At 39.4% G+C, this 21,000-nt stretch overlaps 1 protein-coding gene across 3 annotated transcripts in view; it reads right to left on the bottom strand.

Moving 5' to 3' along the window:
* The window catches only part of VTI1A (vesicle transport through interaction with t-SNAREs 1A), a 283,339-nt gene that overhangs the window by 106,530 nt on the left and 155,809 nt on the right, over window positions 1-21,000 (bottom strand). For 2 of the 3 annotated variants that reach the window (XM_070945215.1, XM_070945213.1), the window contains exons 6-7: window positions 18,025-18,095; window positions 17,323-17,384 (exon numbers count right to left, since the gene is read on the bottom strand). In XM_070945215.1, coding sequence (XP_070801316.1) covers window positions 17,323-17,384; window positions 18,025-18,095 — 133 coding nt within the window. Of the gene's footprint in view, window positions 1-17,311; window positions 17,385-18,024; window positions 18,096-21,000 lie in introns of all 3 variants that reach the window. The other variant, XM_070945214.1, reaches the window with a different exon arrangement.

The following is a 21,000-nucleotide window of genomic DNA, read 5'->3' as shown; positions in this document are numbered from 1 at the left end:
ATGCCTCACGCAGATCTAACTTCGTAAACACTTTACCGGTCGACAATGTAGCCAAAAGGTCCTTCATAAGAGGCAGAGGATATAAATGCTCAACACAGACAGCGTTTAGGCCCCGGAAGTCTACGCACAAGCGTAACCCGCCATCTTTTTTCTCCCGGAACAAGACGGGAGCCGCCATATGGGATCTGCTGGGCTGAATGAAACCTCTGGCTAGGTTCTTATCAATGTATCGCCTTAATTCCTCTAACTCGGGTTTTGTCATAGCGTACATGCGAGGTTTTGGCAACCGAACCCCCGGCTTCAGTTCGATAGCACAGTCTGTTGGCCGGTGGGGGGGTAGTACCTCACATTCCTGCTCATCGAAGACCGCCGACAGATCACTATACTCCACAGGGTATTTACGCGACGGCTGTTCCGGTATTGAGGGTTCCTCCTCCTCTGCTTTCCCGCTCAAGTCCTCCGGGACTGGGTCAGGGCCAAGTCCCAGGCGTAATCTTCGGTAACCACCCTCCCACCAAATAGTTGGCCTCCACTTGTCTAGCCAGGCCAATCCAAGAATAAGGGGTTCTACCATAGTGTCAACAACTACAAAACGGATCTTCTCCCAATGGTCCCCCACCTCCAGACGGACCTGCTCAGTTACTTGGGTTGCTGGCCTGCCCCCCAATAACGACCCGTCCATTTGTTCGAACCGTATGGGGACCCTTAAGGGCACCAGTTGTAAACCCAGTTCCAAGGCTACAGATTTCTGCAGAAGACATCGGGTACACCCAGAATCAATAAGAGCATCTCGCTCCACCCGTCCCGCTGTGCGTAAGTGCTTTAGCACCACAGGTATCAGAAAAGGTCGTATCGGCCCACTTACCATGGGGTCTCCAGCTGCATCGTCTTCACTGCTGTCCGAGGCCACAGGGGTACTCCCTTGGATTGGAAGGGACCTTGCTTCTGACGCCGGCCCACGGGTAGACATTGATGTCGTTGTGGGTGTGGCCCCTCTAGACCAATCCGACGAAGAGCGGACTCGTTCTCGACCTTTCCCTGTGGTGGATGGTGTTTTGGAGGCAGCCGGCACAGGAGGGAAAGGACAATCAGCGGCACGATGACCCAGCTGATTACACCGAAAACATCGGTTTGCACCCCTCCCCACAGGAAGGATAGAACGGGGAGGAGAAGACCCTACTCCCCGGGATCCCACAGGTCTATCACTACTGCGTCGTGTGGCGGTGGAGAAACTAGCCACCCCTCGAGGTCGAAACTCTCGTAACCCTACATCAAGGTCTACTGCAGCCTTAAACCATTCCGTAAGCTTGGGTGGTAGACCCCTGTATACACACGCCTGTCTCAGCTCTCTATCTAGCCCTAGGCGGAATTGATGGACAAGTAACCGTTCAGGCCATGCCCGTAAGCGACCTGCCACGGTCCGAAACTCCTTGACGTATTGTCTGGCAGGCCGGCCCCCTTGCTTCAATGCCACCAACTCGCCTTCCAATAATTGGGTACGGGACTGATCCTCAAAGCGACAACGTAATGCCTCTAAAAAGAGGCCCACATCAGCCAACTCCTTGGCGTGGTCGCTGTGTAGGTCAGCGACCCAGTCTGCGGCTTCGCCGGACAAGACAGTGGTTATAGCCACTACCATAGACCATTGCGACGGGAAAAGATGACCATACAAATCCATATAACTAAGAACCTGACTCAAAAACAATGAAACTCTGTCCGGACTACCGTCGAAAGTGGCCTGGAGGGGAGGAGGGCCCCACAGCTGCTGCTGGGTGTGCCACGGGCCAGGACCCCATCCGGGCCCCGAAGCCATTGGTCTTATATCTGGAGCGCCCCTAACACCACTCCGGCGGTGGAGGTCTCTCTGCTGATGATCGTGTCTTTGCGCCCCCTGCAGGTTGACTCGTGGCCCCCTCGTTCTGTCCCCATTCCCCTCTTGACCTTGCGGGCCCGTATGGGAAGTAGTCTGACCAGACCCAGGCGCTCCTTGGTCGCGATACTCAAGCCGTGGTGTCTCCTCCCCGATGCGTAATTTCGGGCTCGCCAGACGGAAACGAGTCTCTGAGGCGCTGTGAGGAGCCCTTTGTCCCTGCCATGGTCGTGCCTCCGGTATCCATGGTTGCCAGGAGGGGGCGTCCCGAAAGCTTGCCTCCCCAAACTTTTCGCGTAGAATATCCAGCGTGGACGCCCCCAGCCCGGTAGAACAACTCATATCATATTCATCTTCATCTGTCCACCTCCGTTCCCTCCACCCCTGGAACGACGCTCTGTCCAGGTCAGGGGGGGAGGACACCCATTGCTCTAACGACTCCCTCTCACCTCGGGAATGCCCCTCACTCGCACGGGACCTGACACCGCCCGCCTGGGGCGTGGCCACCTTCGGGCGCACCACAGTCACGTCCAGCTCTTCGGACGCTGGGGCCTCTGACGAGCCTTCCATGTCCGCATCCAACTCCTCCTCGGTCGCCGGGGACTCAGCTGCTGTGCCCTCCGCCATGCCGCTGGACCGCCGCTGAAGCAAGGAGGAAATGCCGACTTTCTGTCAACGATGCGTTGCGTGTCCGTGTGAGCGAGGAGAAAAGAGCACACGTAGTCGTGGTTTGCTGCAAGCTCTTTCTTTATTAGAATAATCCTCCACACGATGCACGGCAAAGCTGACGGTAATGCGGATACTCAAAGTCGGCGTTGGGAGCGGCTGCCTCCCAACACCTTTAAATAGCGCGCCGGCGAGGCATTAGGACCGCCGCCCTTCCGGGTTTATCGCTACCGCGCATGTGCCGCTGAGCCGCTGTCCCGTTGCGGCGGAAAACCACATAATTATCCCTCTCCCCGACCGCCACCGTGCCCGAACGCCTAACACAATAATACACCCCCCACCACCGTGTATCAGCGTAGACGGCTATTCGACGCTTCCATCGCCAACCTTCCCGGGTCGTGAGCACGGTAATGCCTGGGTGTCGAGTGGATCGCGACACTGAGCCACAGTTAGCTGCTGGTCTTGTTTTTACTGACTGTATAGAGCTTCTCCATCTTTGGCTGCAGAGCACATAGTCAATCTGATTTTTGTGTTGACCATCTGGTGATGTCCATGTGTAGAGTCGTCTCTTGGGTGGTTGGAAAAGAGTGTTTGCTATGACCATCGTATTCTCTTGACAAAATTATATCAGCCTGTGTCCTGCTTCATTTTATACTCCAAGGCCAAACTTGCCTGTTATTCTGGTTATCTTTGGCTTCCTACTTTAGCATTCCAATCCCCCATGATGATAAGGACATAACATTTTGGTGTTAATTCTATAAGGTGCTGTAGGGCTTCAAAGAACATTTCATTCTCTTCAGCACCAATGGTTGGGGCATAGACTTGGATTACTGTGATATTGAATGGTTTGCCTTGGATTCGAACTGAGATCATTTTGTCATTTTGGGGATTGTATCCCAGTATTGCTTTTCTTACTCTTTTATTGATTATGAAGGCTACTCCATTTCTTCTGAGGGATTCTTGCCCGCAGTAGTATACCTGATGGTCATCTGAATTAAATTCACCCATTCCTGTCCATTTTAGTTCGCTGATTCCTAAGATGCCAATGTTCAGTCTTGTCATCTCTTGTTTGACCATGTCCAGCTTGCCTTTATTCATGGATCTTACATTCCAGGTTCCTATGCAGAGAAAATCTTTACAGCATCGGCCTTACCTTTCACCACCAGATGCATCCACAGCTGAGCATCCTTTTGGCTTTGGCCCAGTCGCTTCACTCTTTCTGGTGCTACTAGTACTAGCCCTCTGCTCTTCCCCAGTAGCATATTGGATACCTTCCGACCTAATGGGCTCATCTTCCAGCATCATATCTTTTTTCCTTTTGGTACTGTCCATGGGGTTTTCATGGCAAAAATCCTGGAGTGGGTTGCCATTTCCTTCTCCAGTGGATCACGTTTTGTCAGAACTCTCTGCTATGACCTGTCCATTTTGGGTGGCCCTGCATGGCATAGCTCATAGCTTCATTGAGCTACACAAGCCCTTTTGCCACGACAAAGCAGTAATCCATGAAGGGGTCGGGCTTTTGAGCACATGGTAATAAGGCCAAGCACTTATTTCAGGGTTCAAAAAAATATAACACAGGGTCTTATTTTCGGGGAAACATGGTAGATATATAAAAAATCCAGAAACTTCTGGATTCAAATACATTCAGACAATTTTTTAAATTACCGTATAAGACACACCAGAGTATAAGACACAGCTTAGTTTTTGGGGAGGAAAATAGGAAAAAAAAATCTGCCTAGCAGGTATTCATCTTGCTAGCATCCTTAGACTGGTTAGCTTCAGCACATTAGTTTGCTGGTTTTTTTATCTCCTGCTTGGGGATAAAACACAGCTTCTAAGGCAGAGCTGAGAGGAAGCAGCAATGAGAAAAGCAGGCAAAGCACGTGGAGATTGCTTCACTCGGCTAGCATCTAGTTAGGGCTGAAAAAAGCTTCTAAAGAACAGCTGAGTCAGAGCAAAGCACGGAGATTCCTTCACTCACAAGTGCCTCGTTAAAGCACAGCGGAGAGTCGAGGGAGCAGGCAAAGCTGGGAAGATCGCTTCACTCGCTAGCACCTCGTTAGCGCCTCGTTAGGGTTGAAAAAAAGCTTTGAAAAAGCTACATTCGGAGTATAAGACGCACCCAAATTTTCAGCCTCTTTTGGGGGGGGGAAGATGCATCTTATACTCTGAAAAATATGGTAATATATAAGTTAAACCAGAGCCTTTTTTGGGGAGGGACAGATTGACAAACAGTTTGAAAAAGCTAGTGAAATATTTTTATACATGATAATTGAAGCAAGAATATTATATTCACAGAATTGCAAAGTTCCAACTTTACCCACAATGGAGGAATATATTTATGAAGATATTGGAACTTGCTGACGGCTGAGTTAACTTTTAATCAAAGAAAAGACTATATATATTTATTGCTGACTAATCTACCACCTTGACCTTATTTTGGTTGTATGCAATGTAGTTCAATGTAATAAAATAGTTACATAATTGGCTTTAGTAATCCCTTTAAGTGGACTGCTTTCATTAAGGGGACAATTATTTTTTTTCACACTATATATCACACAAAGAATGACCATTCATGAAATAAACAGGCACTAAATTTTGGTGATATTTGTTCATTCACACTCCCTGTGTGAATGAACACACAGTTTCTCCCTGGGGAGAAACAGGCTCAGGCTCAACCCATCCAAAACCGAGTGGCTGTGGTTTCCGACGTCCCGATATAGTCAGTTGGCGCCATCACTGACTATTGGGGGTGAATTGCTGGCCCCCACGGTGAGGGCTCGCAACTTGGGCGTCCTCCTGGATTCACGGCTGTCTTTAGAAGAGCATTTGACGGCTGTGACCGGGAGGATTTTTCATCAGGTTCATCTGATTCGCCAGTTGCGTCCCTTTCTGGATCGGGACTCCTTCTCACGGTCACTCATGTCCTCATCACTTCCCACCTGGACTATTGCAACGCTCTCTACATGGGGCTCCCCTTGAGGAGCACCCAGAGGCTCCAACTGGCGCAGAGTGTGGCCGCGCGGGTGGTTATGGGAGCAACATCATGCTCCCATGTAACAGCTCTCCTGCACGAGCTGCACTGTCTCCCGGTGGTCTTCCGGGTGCGCTTCAAGGTTTTGGTTACCACCTTTAGAGCGTTCCATGGCTTAGGACCTGGTTACCTATGGGATCACCTGCTGCCACCAATAGCCTCCCACCGGCCGATACTCTCTCATAGAGAGAGGCTCCTCTGGGTGCCGTCGGCCAAACAATGTTGACTGGCAGCCCCCAGGGGGAGAGCCTTCTCTGTGGGGGCACCTACTATCTGGAATGAGCTCCCCCCGGAGATACAGAGGATCCTGGATCTGCGCACCTTCTGCCGTGCTCTTAAGACCTTTTTATTCCATCAGGCTGGCCTGGCCTAATCTTTTCCCTTTTTCCCTTTTTAAAATGTAAATTTTAATCTGTTTTAAATTATTGGGGTGTTTTAAATCTGTCTTGGGCCAAAATTATTTAATTCAGTTTTACTTTGCTTTTAAATTTTGTATTTATGTGTTTTATCTGTGGCTGTTCACCGCCCTGAGTCCTTCGGGAGTAGGGCGGTGTATAAATAAAATAAAATCTAAAAATCTAAAAATCTAAAATCTAGATATCAATAGGATCCACTGCACTACTCTCTCTCTTTCTTTCTCTCTATTTGCGTTGGTCTTTGCTATGATCATTGCATAAAAGTCAACAATGTGTCAGAGTACATCAATTTAATCATAATGTTGACTTAATAGTCTCCATCTCTCCAAGTAAGTTTTGCCTTAAATTATACCACTATAGATATACACCAAACAGCAGTTTCGCATGGGACAAGATATAAAAAGGAAACTCTCTTAGGTTTAAAATTAGAGATAACTGAAGTCATAACACGGAAAGTAAACAATAAATTAAAACGTGTTAGAAGATTAAGTTTTTGGAAGACACTCGTTCTTACTGAGTGAATATAACTGAAAAGTAATTTATGTTGCTGTTTTTGGTGCCATGAGATAGAACATTCTGATCCCTTTTTGCCCTTAAATGACCAATTTACTGCACTGATTAAATCAAAATATAAAAACTCACAAACATCTTTTTATTAGTATTAGTAAAAAAACAGTCTACAAATGCAGTTATTTTTGAATCCAACTTTTTATATGACAATTGTTTATAAAGGATACCTAATATCAAAAACAACAACAACCAAAATCTGTAAAATGGTGTATCTATAGTTAAGCTAGAAAAACCCTTACTTTAAGGATAAAAATGTTGGACTGATACCATGAAGGCAGGGACGGGGGGAGGGATGGGGTGGGGGGGACGGGATGACTACTAGCACACAAGCAAACAAATAAACTATTACACACATACATTGCCCTTAATTTTTTGAATACATTTATGCATTGTAGGAATCTATGATTAAGTAGTGCTACATGTGACAAATAAACATGTATGATTCTCTCATATCAGGAAGTAACTCATATTTTTAAAAACTATGTTGAATCAGAAATACTTTGAGAATTAGCTCCTTAGCCAATGAATATTTAGTACTGTTTTAAAAATAATTTGAAGTAAAAGTTAAACATTTTATAAATAATTTCTAATGAAACAAACATATATAAGCTGGAAGAGGAAACTTAATAAACCATTAGTAACGCCTTAAGCACTTCACAGGCATGGCATTACTGGATGTTGTATACATTAAACCTTAATAAAAGATACTGTCCTTCATAAACTTAGGAACAGTGTTTGCTTGACATATTCACATTTCATTTTCACTGAATGCTTTGTCTTACAGTATGAAGGTCAGTTCTCCTTGTCCTCTACCTGGATAATGAATGAAAATGCAAGATATAACTAATATCTGTATAGATTCCTACAATATGAATTCAGGATACAAGTATGTCAACTGCACTTTTTTAAAAAAACAAACAAACATACCACTCAACTATTCAGCTTAGGGTTTTGTTTTGTTTTTGGTGAAACATTTTGGCCAGCTATGCTAGCACCAGGAACTTTTGTAATTTCAAATTCAGAAAGTAGGGGAAATGGTGGCCTCATTGCCAAAAAGAAAAAAAAAATGTTCAATTAAAATTTTGTACCAAAGATATTAATGAACATTTTAAGCAAAGGATTTCAGCTGTTCTAACATGCAAGGCATTTCCCTATGGCTGTCTTCCATAAACACGGTAACATCTCAGTGTTTTTATTAGAGAGTTAGTTAAATGGATGAAATCAGATGTTAACACCAGTTAATGGTCCTTTCCCACCAATTGGTGCATTGCACCAATTGGTGCATTGTGTGCATTCAACACCCTTGGATTCACTTGTTTTGGTATGGGTGGCAATAAATTTGTTCACAACTGTATTACTTTATTATGAATTATATAACTTGTGTCAGAATATGAAACCACCTATAATCTGGAATATTAATTCCAATTTTTCTCCTCTCCAAATTATACCAAGATGAAAAAAATTGTGTTATAGAGCTTTGAGTTATACTCCTTTTGATAACAGGGATTTCACGTAAGTGAAATGTATTTAGTGTTTGCCAATGAAACAGTGTATATATTCCGAGGATGTGTTCAGAAATGCCTGCAGTATTTGGTGCAGCATAATTATAAAACAGCCTTTTGTTCTCAGAAGCTGATGCTGGATAGCTATAACTCTTTTTTGTTGTGGAAATAAGACTAGCCTTGTGTCATTAACTGCCATTTTTTAAATAAAAGATTCACAGTAGTTTGACTTTTGATCTGTGAGCTAACTAGAATGACCACCTGCATGAGATATGAGCTGTTATTAGCCTTGCTTTGTACCATCTTATGAACACATCAGGCATTTAAAACAAGGAACGACTTGATATGTGAATGCTCCAATATCTGGGAGAAATGTTCTATCAGAAATATGGGTTCCTTACCACTGAAGAGGGAGAAGTATATGCACTGTTTACAAATTGTATCATTAATATATATGCAAGGCCCTAGCATGTGATTGTGTGCAAAAATCTGCAGCACTGGATTATCAACTATTACTCAAGTATTCATTCTAAGAAAAGGAACTGCAGGACTCACTTGTTTAAGGCTGTAGGTAAATAATTTAACTTAACGCAAAGCGCATGTGCGAAGCGAACTGGTTGTAACACCAGTTAAAACCCACCATTGCACACACCCCATCATCAGGGGTGAAATCTAAAAATTTTTGCTACCGGTTCTGTGGGCGTTGCTTAATTAGTGAGCGGGGCTTGGTGGTAAGGTGACTGGGAGGGCGTGGCTTGTTGGTCAGGTGGGCGTGGCCAAGTCAATGTCACTTCTTTGCCCTTTTTTAACCTACAAAACACAACACAACACAACTGGCTCACCCACAATATAAAAGCAGCTGTGCTAGACCCAAAATGGCCCCTGAAACAAGCAGGAACCTCACACAGCCACAAAAAGCCCAAAAAACCAACTTTCACACTTTACACACACAAAATTCCACATATAGCTTTGTGAGATTTTGTGTGTTTGTGTAGTTAGAGTGAAACACTACAGAAACACACTAAATCTCAGAAAGCTGCACAAATATTATTTTATTTTATTTTATTTTAAATTTTATATAAAAGCAGCTAAATTTAAAACTTCCTAAACTTTAAATGGCTAGCTCTAAAAAAACAACAACTAAAAAAACCCCCCAATTAACTATTTTTTTAAAGCTCTCAAAGGGGAAAAAAAATTACCCAATAGAACAGGGATCTCCAACCTTGGCAACTTTAAGACTTGTAGACTTCAACTCCCAGAATTCCTCAGCCAGCTTTGCTTTGCTGGCTGAGGAATTCTGGGAATTGAAGTCTACAACTCCCTGCCTGCTTGATTGCAGGCAGGGATATTCAGTTGCTTGCTGATGCAATTGATTGCAGGGATTACAGCAAGGCGTTGCGACCAGCAGCTAAAGTAAGCAAGCTGAGGGGGGGAGGGAGAGGGATTTTTGCTACCGATTAGCAGGCTGAGATCGTCAGAGCTTGGGGAAAAAAAAACTTTTTTTCTTTTACATGGCTCTGGTGATCCAAGCTGCTGGGATTGTCAGAGCTTGGCTGGTCAGAGCCATTTAAAAGGAAAAAAAGGCTCTGATGATCGAGCAGCTCATCTGGGCATGGGGGGGCGGGGGCAGGGATTTTTGCTACCGGTTCTCCGAACTGCCCGCCACCATCGCTACCTACTCGCCCGAGCCAGTCCGAACCGGGAGCATTTCACCCCTGCCCATCATCCTATTAGAACCTATCCTCCCATCTCCCCACCATCCAATCTCAACTGTCAGTACCTATCCTTCCACTCCCAGCATTATTACTGATGAAGCTTCTTGGATGAGAAGCGAAACATTTTCTTCTTCCTCCTCAAGGAAGAAAAAAAAAACCCAGTCCAGTTGCCTTTTGAGAAAAAAAAATAGCATCTTTGAGACTACCTATCAGATCACTGGAAAGATATCTAAGTACCATCAAAAACCTCTCCAGCTATATAAGGTATCTAGCATGAACCTTCTTAAAACAGTTTCCTGTCCTTTCAGAGATCTAGAATTCTGACTATTTGAATCTTGACCAAAATCCAATTCTTCTATGGCAAAGAATGATGACAACTTCTATCATCCCAAATCACAAGCCATTTGTTCTGAGTACACATGTGACTCCTCTTATGAGTTGGACTAAGATCATCTGGAACAAGCCCATTGTTACCATGGAAATCGTGAACCCCCAAGCTTCACTGGTTCATACTTCCAGGACATGAAAGTTGAAATACAATACCTTAGCATTAAAAGCCTAGGAATGTTATGTCAAGCCCAAGTTAAGGACCCAAGAACTACATAGCCACACTTAGGCAAAAAAGTCTGGTAGAACCTTTTCTGGTGAATAAATTTTATTAAAAGGCATAAGCTCACTTCCTTGATGTAGAAAAAGTACTACTCAGCTCTCTGATTTTTGCCACCACAGATTAATAGGACTTTTCTTCTATGAATTCAGTTAGGCATCTTTAATGCTAGTCTGGGGAAAACAGAACTGTGGAAAACTGTAAAAGGAATTTGTCACCATGTATAGTGGGTTCATTAAGGTGGAAACTTTTTGAATGTTTTGAAATACTGCTTTCCAGTTTTCTTATCACTTCAGCTAAGTTGTTCTTTATGAGGTACATTGCCAAAAGATTGCCTTCTGTCTCCAGATTTTTTTATGACTGCGGTCTCTTCCATTTCTTTCTTAGCTTGCTCACAAATTTTCATATTTCACCCTCAGTTCTACTATGAAATTCAGACCTGCAAATAATTACTATCCACATTCCTAGTCCTTGTAATACAGTCCTTGTGCCTGTATTGTGACTGACTTTCATCTTTCAATTAGCACCTGGAAGAGAGACTACTTAGACAAGCTAGCTCTTCCTATTTACTTTTGCAAGCTGTGAGACAATAAACTTCCAGCTCTAACCCCAATTAGATAATTATTTACTTCTTTTGTCCTAGCAGGTGCCCACTGCCTGCTAGAAAACTTAATCCTCATCAATATGTAATCTTCTCTTGCTAAATTCAGCAACTATGGAGATGGAGGAAGAAAGAGAGGTTGTGGGGCTATAAAACTTGCCCAATGAAAGCAACCTTTTTTGGAGAGTGTCTTCACTGGATGGACTTACTGTGGCAGATGGATGCGGGGCCTCTGGTGCTATAAGTAATTAATAGGGACAATGAAAAAACAAGAAACTGTTTCAGTCCTGAAACCTCTTTTAATGTCTTCCTGCAAATTTTAAATTAGCTGATAATAAAACGTGCTGCAAAAATTGGCAACATATGTCATAGATACTAGTTGAAGTTGGTACTTTAGCTTCTTGCGACTTAGTCAAGCCTAAGTTCAGCACGTAAAAATTTATAGATCACTTCTGCTGTGCAAGAATTCCTTATTCTTGTTGCAACTTTTGTAACTCCTCTTTGCTGGCTTGAGATATATATATTTTTCTAAAGTACATATGTCTACTTTAGAAATTAGCTTTTACTTGCATAGTACTATGTATTTTGATATGATGAGGCTTCTGACTACAATCTATTTGAAGGTTTACAACTTCTTAATGATACTAGGTTGTTTCCGTGAAAGGGCAAGGACAAGGATTTCATTATACTTTAGCCAGTGTGATGTATCACATTCTTTGTACATGTTGTCTGAAAGCAATAGCACAGGGAGATATCCACTGGGACCTTGCTGTAGGAGGAAACTACAATTTGGATAATGGTATTTCCAGCTGTACAGATGGTCAAAGTTGATGGTGACTGATAAATAATTCCAGATGATATATAAAAGAAAAGTAATGAAACCAAGTACATGTTCATACGGTATTGAAAAGAGCAACTGTAAACTACAGATGAAAATGTGTACTGTACTTAGACTATAATAATATGTCCATAGAAAAAGAAATCTTTAGACATAAGTCAAGTGTATTGTCCTAAAAAATAACAAACTTTATACTTTGGCATAAGTGTACTATAAAGTCAACATAATTATTAAGGCTTTCCTCATTTTTTTTAAAAAAATAATCTTATTAATTTAATGAAGAAACATTTGAACAGGGATAATTTGTGCAAAAAAGCACTTCTGTCTCTTTCTTTAGTCACCACTTAAAATTTGTCTAAGACATTGGCTGGGGAGAAAGACTGAAGAGCTAGGCCACAGGCCCCCTTATGTAGTAACTATAAAATCAACGTTAAAATAACATTCACTTGGCCATTAGGTAAATATTATGCAATAAAAGATCATACTATTTAATTAAAAACTTCGGTAACAATTAAAAAAAGAGCTAATGTCAATTAGCTTCCTTAGAAGTAAGCACAAAACCCGACATTCCATCTAAATACAAATGCCTTTATATGTCGGCAGAATATCAGATAGGAGGACTAGCTGAATCTCCTTTGGCACAAGAATTCAAGAAACTGGAGGCCATTTCATTTGACTTTAAGTATTTTTAGCATCAAAAAGTTGCTTTTAAATGTGCTTAAAATGTAATTGCTGACTCAAACAAATATTTTTTTAATTAATAACGTGATTTTCTTAAACTGAAAAAATATATATCTATATAATTACATCTTTAATGAAGAAGATATTATTGTATAACTAAAATAAAAGCACAGGACTCAGTTCAAAATATGTGTTTAAAAGAATTTCTTCCTTAAATTTATTTGATAAATTTCCTTTTCCAATAAGGTCAAATATCATTTGAAGTTGTTCAAAGTTTTAGTTACGTTCTGGTTGGAATCACTAATGAAAAAACTTTTCCCGAAAGATCTGTATTTACACTTATGTCTTTAAAATGTTTTCTTTATCATTTTAAAAATAAAACTATGTGTTATGATCGTACAGTAATGTTCTTATCCTCCAAATTATAGTACCAATGTTCAAGGAGCTTTAACTTTGAGGATATATTTTATCTTTGGCATCTTTTCCTATATAGTTCCCCTTTTCCAGTTCTATCATAAAGTTTTGAAACTACTAAAAATTAGCACCCTAGAAATTCTAGAGGAAAACAATAATGCTGAAACTGGACTGTTGGAATGAAATAAGATTTATTTTTGCATACATTAGTACAGGGGTGTCAAACTCACAGCCCATGGGCTGGATGCATCACGCACTGCCCACGCCTACACCTGCTTTAGCGAAAGACAGAAAAGTCACAATATGTCACATGATGACGATGTGACGACGCAAGTTTGACACCCCTGCATTGGTAGCTCTCATTCTTTATCTATTGTTTAGAAGATAATTGAAAATATTAAGTTGTTTTGTTTTTTATGACTCCTGAATGGAGACAAATTTAACAAAATATTAAAATATTGTGTTAGCCTTTTAAAACTCGATATGAAGATCAGGGTGAAGAAATAAGTTTCTTGATATGTGACCAGGCAGAATTCTATTGATAACAGAAGGCATTATGTTAGTGAGCCTTATATTTTGTATCAGTTACATTTTGAAAGATTGTAAGTTTGGTAACTGTGAAAAACTACTTATCTTATCTTATCTTATCTTATCTTATCTTATCTTATCTTATCTTATCTTATCTTATCTTATCATCTTATCAATACAAGACAGACAGACTTCAGAGGATAATTAGAACTGCAGAAAAAAAAGCAATTACTACCAACTTGCCTTCCGTTGAGGACCTGTATACTGCACGAGTCAAAAAGAGGACTATGAAAATATTTACAGACCCCTGGCATCCTGGATATAAACTGTTTCAACTCCTACCCTCAAAACGATGCTATAGAGCATTGCACACCAGAACAACTAGACACAAGAACAGTTTTTTCCCGAACCCCATCACTCTGCTAAACAAATAATTCCCTCAACACTGTCAAACTATTCATTAAAGCTGCATTACTATTACTATTAGTCTTCTCATCATTCCTATCACCCATTTTTTCCTCCCACTTATGACTGTATGACTGTAACTTTGTTGCTTGTATCCTTACAATTTATATTGATATTGTTTCCTAGTATGATTTGATTACTTATTTGTACCCTATGACTATCATTAAGTGTTGTACTTTATGATTCTTGACGAATGTATCTTTTCTTTTATGTACACTTGGCCAATAAAGAAGTCTATTCTATTCTATTATCTTGCAAATTCCTAGAGAGTCAGTTGCTATAGTGCTTAAGGCATCAGGCTCAAAACTGGGAAACCATGAATTCTAGTCCTTCCTTAGCCTCAAATTCCGCCAGATGACCTTGGGCTAGTCAGTTCTAGGAAGAAGGCAATGACAAACTACTTCCAAAAACTTGCCAAGAAAACCACAGGAACTTGTACAGAGAGTCACCAGGAGTATGCACAAACACATACTCACATTCCAGGATATTATCACTGTGAAATTGATCGGGTAGAGTGCACTAGAAAATTTAATACAATTTCTCATGGTTTTAACACTCTAACATTTCTTACCACTCTTTTTGCTATTCAAGAAAGAGTTATCTATATCACATTTAACTACTGTTCGTTCACAGTCACTCAGTGGTGAAATGCAGCCGGTTCTATCCGGCTTGATAGGCCAGCAGTGGGAGGCTCCGCCCACCCACCTGGACGTCATCACGTCCCATTTTTGATGCTTTGCACATGCGCAAAAGGTCCTGTGCATGTGCAGAGGTGTTGCAGGCAAGCGAAGTGAGCACACATTCACACTCCCATTTGTGAACTGGTAGCTAAGGTAAATGGATTTCACCCCTGCAGTCACTATTTAGAAATAATTATATCCCCCATTTTTTCCTTCATCATTCCTCTTCTGTTTCCAACAACAGCTCTATTCATATATCCTTTCCCCAGAACTATATATGTGTCACTAATGAAAAGGAGTGATTTAAGAAAATATTCCAAGAATATGGAATAATACATTCCTTGGTTTTCAGATGCCATAGTAATATATTTAAATGATCAGGTGATGAATCTATTCAATAATTACGGTAGATAAGAAACTCACCATAGAATATTATGGAATAAAACCAAGATGGCAAATATATAGTGGCAAATGAATTAATGGAGTCAACATGCAGCAAGGTTTTCTCACTTTAGTTTAACAAACTGTGTTTCAACAAAATAAAATGAAACTCTCCAGTTTTCAGTTGAGCAATTGAGTGCATATCTACAAGGCATCTACTAAGATTATATAAGAAAAGGCAAACTGACTGCCATTCTATGATACTATTTTCTAGGAATGTTAGGATAAATATTATTCAGAGCCTTCCTTTGCTCCCTTCCTTCCTTCCTCCTCTCCCCTACCCATGATCCTACAATTCAAAATTTGTTTATAAAGCAAATTTAAATAGTTTTTCATGAGTATACTTTTTTCAGTCAATTTTCCTAGCATACTATAAGATTACCACCTCATAGTATCCATCATGTCAGCACAATGACAAAAACTTGTAAATTGCTATCACTTTTACCAATGCATTTACTTATAAAATTAAAAGTAAAACCTTCCTTTCTATTCTGACAAGTAAAACCATCTGCATAGGAGTTACTTTTGTAACGAAAGAAATTAAATGCCTTTCTCAAATATATATAAGAAATGACAAAGCTTTTTAAACATCTGACCACATAATGCATTTGTCTGAGAACGGGAACCCATGAATATTTCACGATTTTCATTTGTCTTATGGAACACTTATAAACTAGGAGTCCTAGACAGACTCCCAAGCACACAGTGTCAGAGGTTATAGTTCGTTTTTCTTTTTCTCTCACTAGATGACTTGCAAATGTATTCAAACGCTGTATGAAAAAACTATTTTATTTTGCTGAAAATAACGGACTCCTGAACTCCAGTCACCTGAAAGAAAAGCTGAGGTTCATCAAGCATAAACATGGGAAAATACATTGGTTTAGAAACCCATAAATCCTTATTTGAATCTGCCAACCTGAAAGCGAAGTAAGGCCCGAAAAAACTATTTTTCTTAAATGCTATGTCTGATTAAGCCATATTCTTAAATGACAGCTGAACTTTAACATTAATATGATATTATTTAAACAACTGTATGACTTTTTTTTTACACTAAAAATGATGAATGATTTTTGGACAGCTCAACTGACATAAAGCAAGAAGCCCCTTTAATGAGATATGACAAAATGGAGACATATGCAGAATATTCGTTACAGCTCATATCCCAGCCCTTTCCTGGGGAGGCTTGCCCAAGGATTTTTTATTATTATTATTATATTGATTGTCTACAGGCGCTGAACCATCTCCCTCAATTGCCACTTCCTTTCTCCATGGATATTGAATTTAGCTTGTGCCATTTACATATTATTCTTAATCAGAGAATTTGGTATGCTACAGTTCAGAAACTAAATTGTGTGAGAAGTTTGTGAATTGGATGCAAAGTGCAGTTATGTTATCCTTTGTAATCTGATTGTACAAAGAAGAGGAAAAACAATCCTGTTTTCTCTTTAGAAAGTTAAGGATAAGTAGATACCTTAGACAACATAATATTATAATAATATAATATATATAATATAATTAACATAATGTATAATATAATAACTAATAATTTCTCTTTGCTGGTATGATTGCATTGCTTACAATTTGTAGAAGTGAAAACAGCTCAGTGTCTTGAAATTGCTTTCTCTCTAAAATCTCCGTTCTACCATGGGTAGTAGATGGAAGGAGATATCAAGCAAAGAAGAGATTGTATACTAAAATCAGTTCCTCACCGCCCCCCTTTGCAGTACAAGGAGACCACCTGTACAGATCTTGTACTTATAAATTCATGATAAAATTTTTGTTTAAGAAAATTTTATACGGTTTATACTTTATTAATGAATTTTTCATATTTGGGAAAGGAAACTCAAAGCACAGAGTTCAAAGAAAAATTAATTAGAGTTCAAATTGTTTCACACTTTGGTAATAAGAATGAGATGCAACACTCTTTTCTTGCACTGCAGGCACTATGCCTTAACAGATGGTTCTGCCCCTAGTTTGGACTTAATAGCTTCTTGGTGGTTTCTAGAAGGTCATCTTCATGTCTCCCTATACTTCTCTACTTTATGAAAAAAGAGAAATTCAGAGGCTGTGTTCTCCATTCTACAAGATAAGTGCAAGAATTCTTCACTGGGTTATTGTATACTTTTACTTATACTTTATTTTAGTTGCCTATCTTATCAGGCCAGTTCCTTACCTGAAAATTCAAGTCATTTGAAATTATATAATACTATGATAAAAATTATGAATTTTATCTATAAATCTAAATGAGAAAAAGGAAGAAAAAGAAAGCGAAAGGATCCCTACCTTGCTCTTACCTTCGTAACATTCCTGTAAGGATTCTTGAACTCTTTCCCAAGTTTGCATCAGTTTCTCTAAGCTGTGGAAGAATAATATTCTAAGACTGAACATGATCAGATATATTGAGTTCAATTTTGTTAACATTAATTGATCCTTGCTGGGCAGAATCTTCACATATTTAATTTTATTTATTTACTAGAGTTCAGAGGCCACTTGATTCTGAGAAACGTAGATAAAAAAAGTAAGAACAATACAACAAAAGAAATTGATAACTATCTAGATTATCTACTTGAAATATGAGAATGAAATATGAGATTTTCAACTCACAAACTTCATTATTAAATAAAAATCACTACAATCTTTGTTCTCTAATGGAGAACACTAACAGTGATAGAACACATACTTTCATCCTAAATATCTGAAGTTGACAACTTCTTGAGTAAGAGTGTAGGAAACTCTGTGGCTTGACAAATACGATATGAACTTGAGCTACCCGGAGTCAATTGGGGCAAGGCAGATAACAATTTAGAAATAATGTAAATAATAATTTTTATGGATAAATAATGTTGAACAATGAACAATGTTTGAACAATAGTCAGAGATAAAACATTTCAGAAGCTCTGCCTATCTTTAAAAAAAGCATTAAAGAGGCCCATTCATTAATATTATCTATAAATATTGAGTTCCACTAAGATTGTTTTTCTTTTATTTAAACTTACTCTGTCTCGAGCACGCTGGATCTTCTCTCTGTCATGACTCAGATTTTCTAATATGTCTTGACCAATTTGTTCTGAATGAAAGAAAAAAAGAAAGAAAAAAGCCAACAAGTGAAATATAACTGAAAAACAGGCAATAGTTTTATAACATCTGCAATAAAATAGCACAAATTTAAATACATTTGATAAACTGAGACCAGAAAAATTAGAATAATTTTAAAATATCATAAAATGTAAAAAGCTCGTAGTTAACAAATATGTGAACTAGATTGCATAAACAATGGCAGAACTAAGAATTGATATAAATAATTTATCTTGATTATTTAAATGATAAAAGTTATCAGAGCGCCCCAGAAATTTAAATAAAGTAGGTGTAACTAACTGGTAGCAAATGTCCCCGTAGAATACAGATGAACATGGGCTGTGCTTTTTATGGCATCTAAATCACAGGGCAATATTAGGTTTCATATAATTTCCTATATTTCCATTCCAGGACAGTGGTTGGGAGATTAAATCAAGCTAAAGATAAATTTCCCCAAATATAAGAATTGTGATAAATATAAATATGAGCCTGGTTTAGGCACCAAAGTTTGGTTATTTGCTAGTATTGTATATTGTGAGAGATTTCTATTTGACCTTATATATTTAAGATATTTTGCCTTAGTACTGATCTGGTTTGATCTAACTGTAAGGTTAAGATGACATTACTAGAAAACCATAGAGGCTCAGTTTCTTTTGGATTGCTGTTTTCTAGTAAGATATGTAGTTGCCTGTCAATATTAGATGGGTCAGCCCACTATGATTGTAATCTAGTTTCAACCAGTAAAAAAAAGATTAGATTCAAGTTTACTGACTCTTGCTTCTTGTCGAAGTATTGCATTTGGAACACAGTGGGAAACCTGGAAGATACTTAGAAATTTTGTTTGAATTCTTCCTAAATTGATCATACTGTCCTAACTGAGTGCCATATAGCAATTGTGCTCAGGCTTTAGCTTCAAACAACTTAATTGCAGCAGAGATAAACTGTGCTCCTCTGTAAAAATAATAAGTTTGTGTAGCTGATGCACATCTATGTGCATTGAGGGATACATAGTCCAGGTGAGTATTTTTGCTTCCTGAGGCTTGAAAACTATTCCTAGATCTCTAAAAATCTTGACCTGCTCAATGGATCTAAGTTCCAGATCCTCTGTTTTGAGCACTTAAAGAAAGTAGGACTGTTAGTCTTAATGTAATGTATTATTAGTTCCTTCTCAGTCCAATGATAACATAAGTGATCTCAGAATTCTTTTAAGACCAATGGAGGGTAATAACGGGATTACTGCATCATCAGCATACAATAATAAATAGATACATCTTTGGGCAAACATAGGAGGATGAAAGGTAGAGGTATTTAAATGAAAAACTAATTATATAGTATTTGAATAAAAGTAGAACCAATACACATCTCAGACTAATTCCTCTGTGGCATTTTTTTGATTACTGTTCTAACCTTCAATCTGGTTTTCTTAATTTTGATGAGCAGCAAGAGTAGCTGTTTGTCAGTTATGATATTTCTTTTACTTTATGTCACAGTTCAGTTCTAGATACTGTAGCAAAAACTGACCTGAAATCGCTAAATGCTGCATAAAGGAATTGTCCTGAGTTGTGGGTATGCTATTCTACAAGGTGTTGTAGCACCTAGGCATAGTCTAATGTTGATTGTCCTTTTGTAAACCCAACCTGCTCTTCCTTCAGAATGTCCTCAGGTTCAACTCAATCTATTTCCCTTGTAGATGTTTGGCATATATTTCTCTGATCTGACTCAGCAAACTGGGCAGTAGTTAGCTGGATCAACTCCTTTGCCCTTCTTATATATTAGTGTTATAATAGCCAAACCCCAATGCTTTAGTATCATGGCCAAACAATCAATTGCAGAAAAGTGAAGTTAGTTTGGAATGGGATCCACCATTCCAAATTATTTTTATTACTTCGTATGTAATAAACATATGAGCCTGGGGCTTTATCTCCTCCCAGTGGGGAAGAGAGGTTACATCCAACTCCAAGTCTGCCAGGGAATTATCCATTTGCCTATATAGGGGTTCCATACACTGGCTAGTATATGCGGTGGAGAGATAGTAATGTTGTTGGGAAAAGCTGGTTCTGCTACCCCAGTAGCCACAATCAAGCATTGCCAGTATATTCACATAGCATTCTTTTTCTAAATGTTTGAACTATTTTTTTCTATTTTTTTTTTTCAATTTCACTAGAATGATTTAGGGCAGAGGTATCAAACTCATGTTGTCATGGTAGCGTCACATGACGTATTGGGACTCCCCCCTTCTTTAAACTGGGCGTGGGCATGGCCAGTGCATGACGCAACCAGCCCACTGGAGAGTGACAATTTAGAGCATTCCAAGCTTCATGCATTCATGACTGAACCAAACATGTGTTCTTGAATCATGTTTAATTGTAATATGTTGGGGGAGGCAATTAACAGTAACTGAAGCTGTCATCCACTTCAGCTGAATAAAGAGATGTGGTAGTTTCCCTGTAACAAAGTTGGTGATTATTGCTGCTTGCTTAGATGTCCACTTAGCATGAGTAGGGCAAAGGTCATTAGTCACTGTTTCAGTGTAGTATGAGAGGAAAAACAATCTTATCAAAAGATAGTAGATATTTATAGTAATTTTATAAGTTTAAACAATACTAATCATTCCCACTATGTGTAATCATGGGTTGACATAACTAAAGAGGTAAGTTATCCACAGAGACAGGTCATTCATATGGCTTTTGATTCTCTATTTTTAGCTGCATGCAGCATATCTAGAAGCAAAAGGTGGTTCAATATAAGCATTGTGAAAGAACTTTGAAAGAGGTGCTTTGAATGTGCTGGGCTAAACAAGGAACACTTGTTTTTGAAGTGACAAATCCTGGAGAAATTACGAAGTAAATAGTTGGGTATGCAGATACTGCAGACACAACTAGAAGTAGCAGCTGCAG

The sequence above is a fragment of the Pituophis catenifer genome, unplaced genomic scaffold (assembly GCF_029215685.1).
Source record: "Pituophis catenifer annectens isolate HBS135680 unplaced genomic scaffold, rPitCat1.0.hap2 SCAF_6, whole genome shotgun sequence".
Taxonomy (NCBI): domain Eukaryota; kingdom Metazoa; phylum Chordata; class Lepidosauria; order Squamata; family Colubridae; genus Pituophis; species Pituophis catenifer.
Note: the sequence above shows the minus strand (reverse complement) of the source record. Positions and strands in the feature narration are given on the sequence as shown.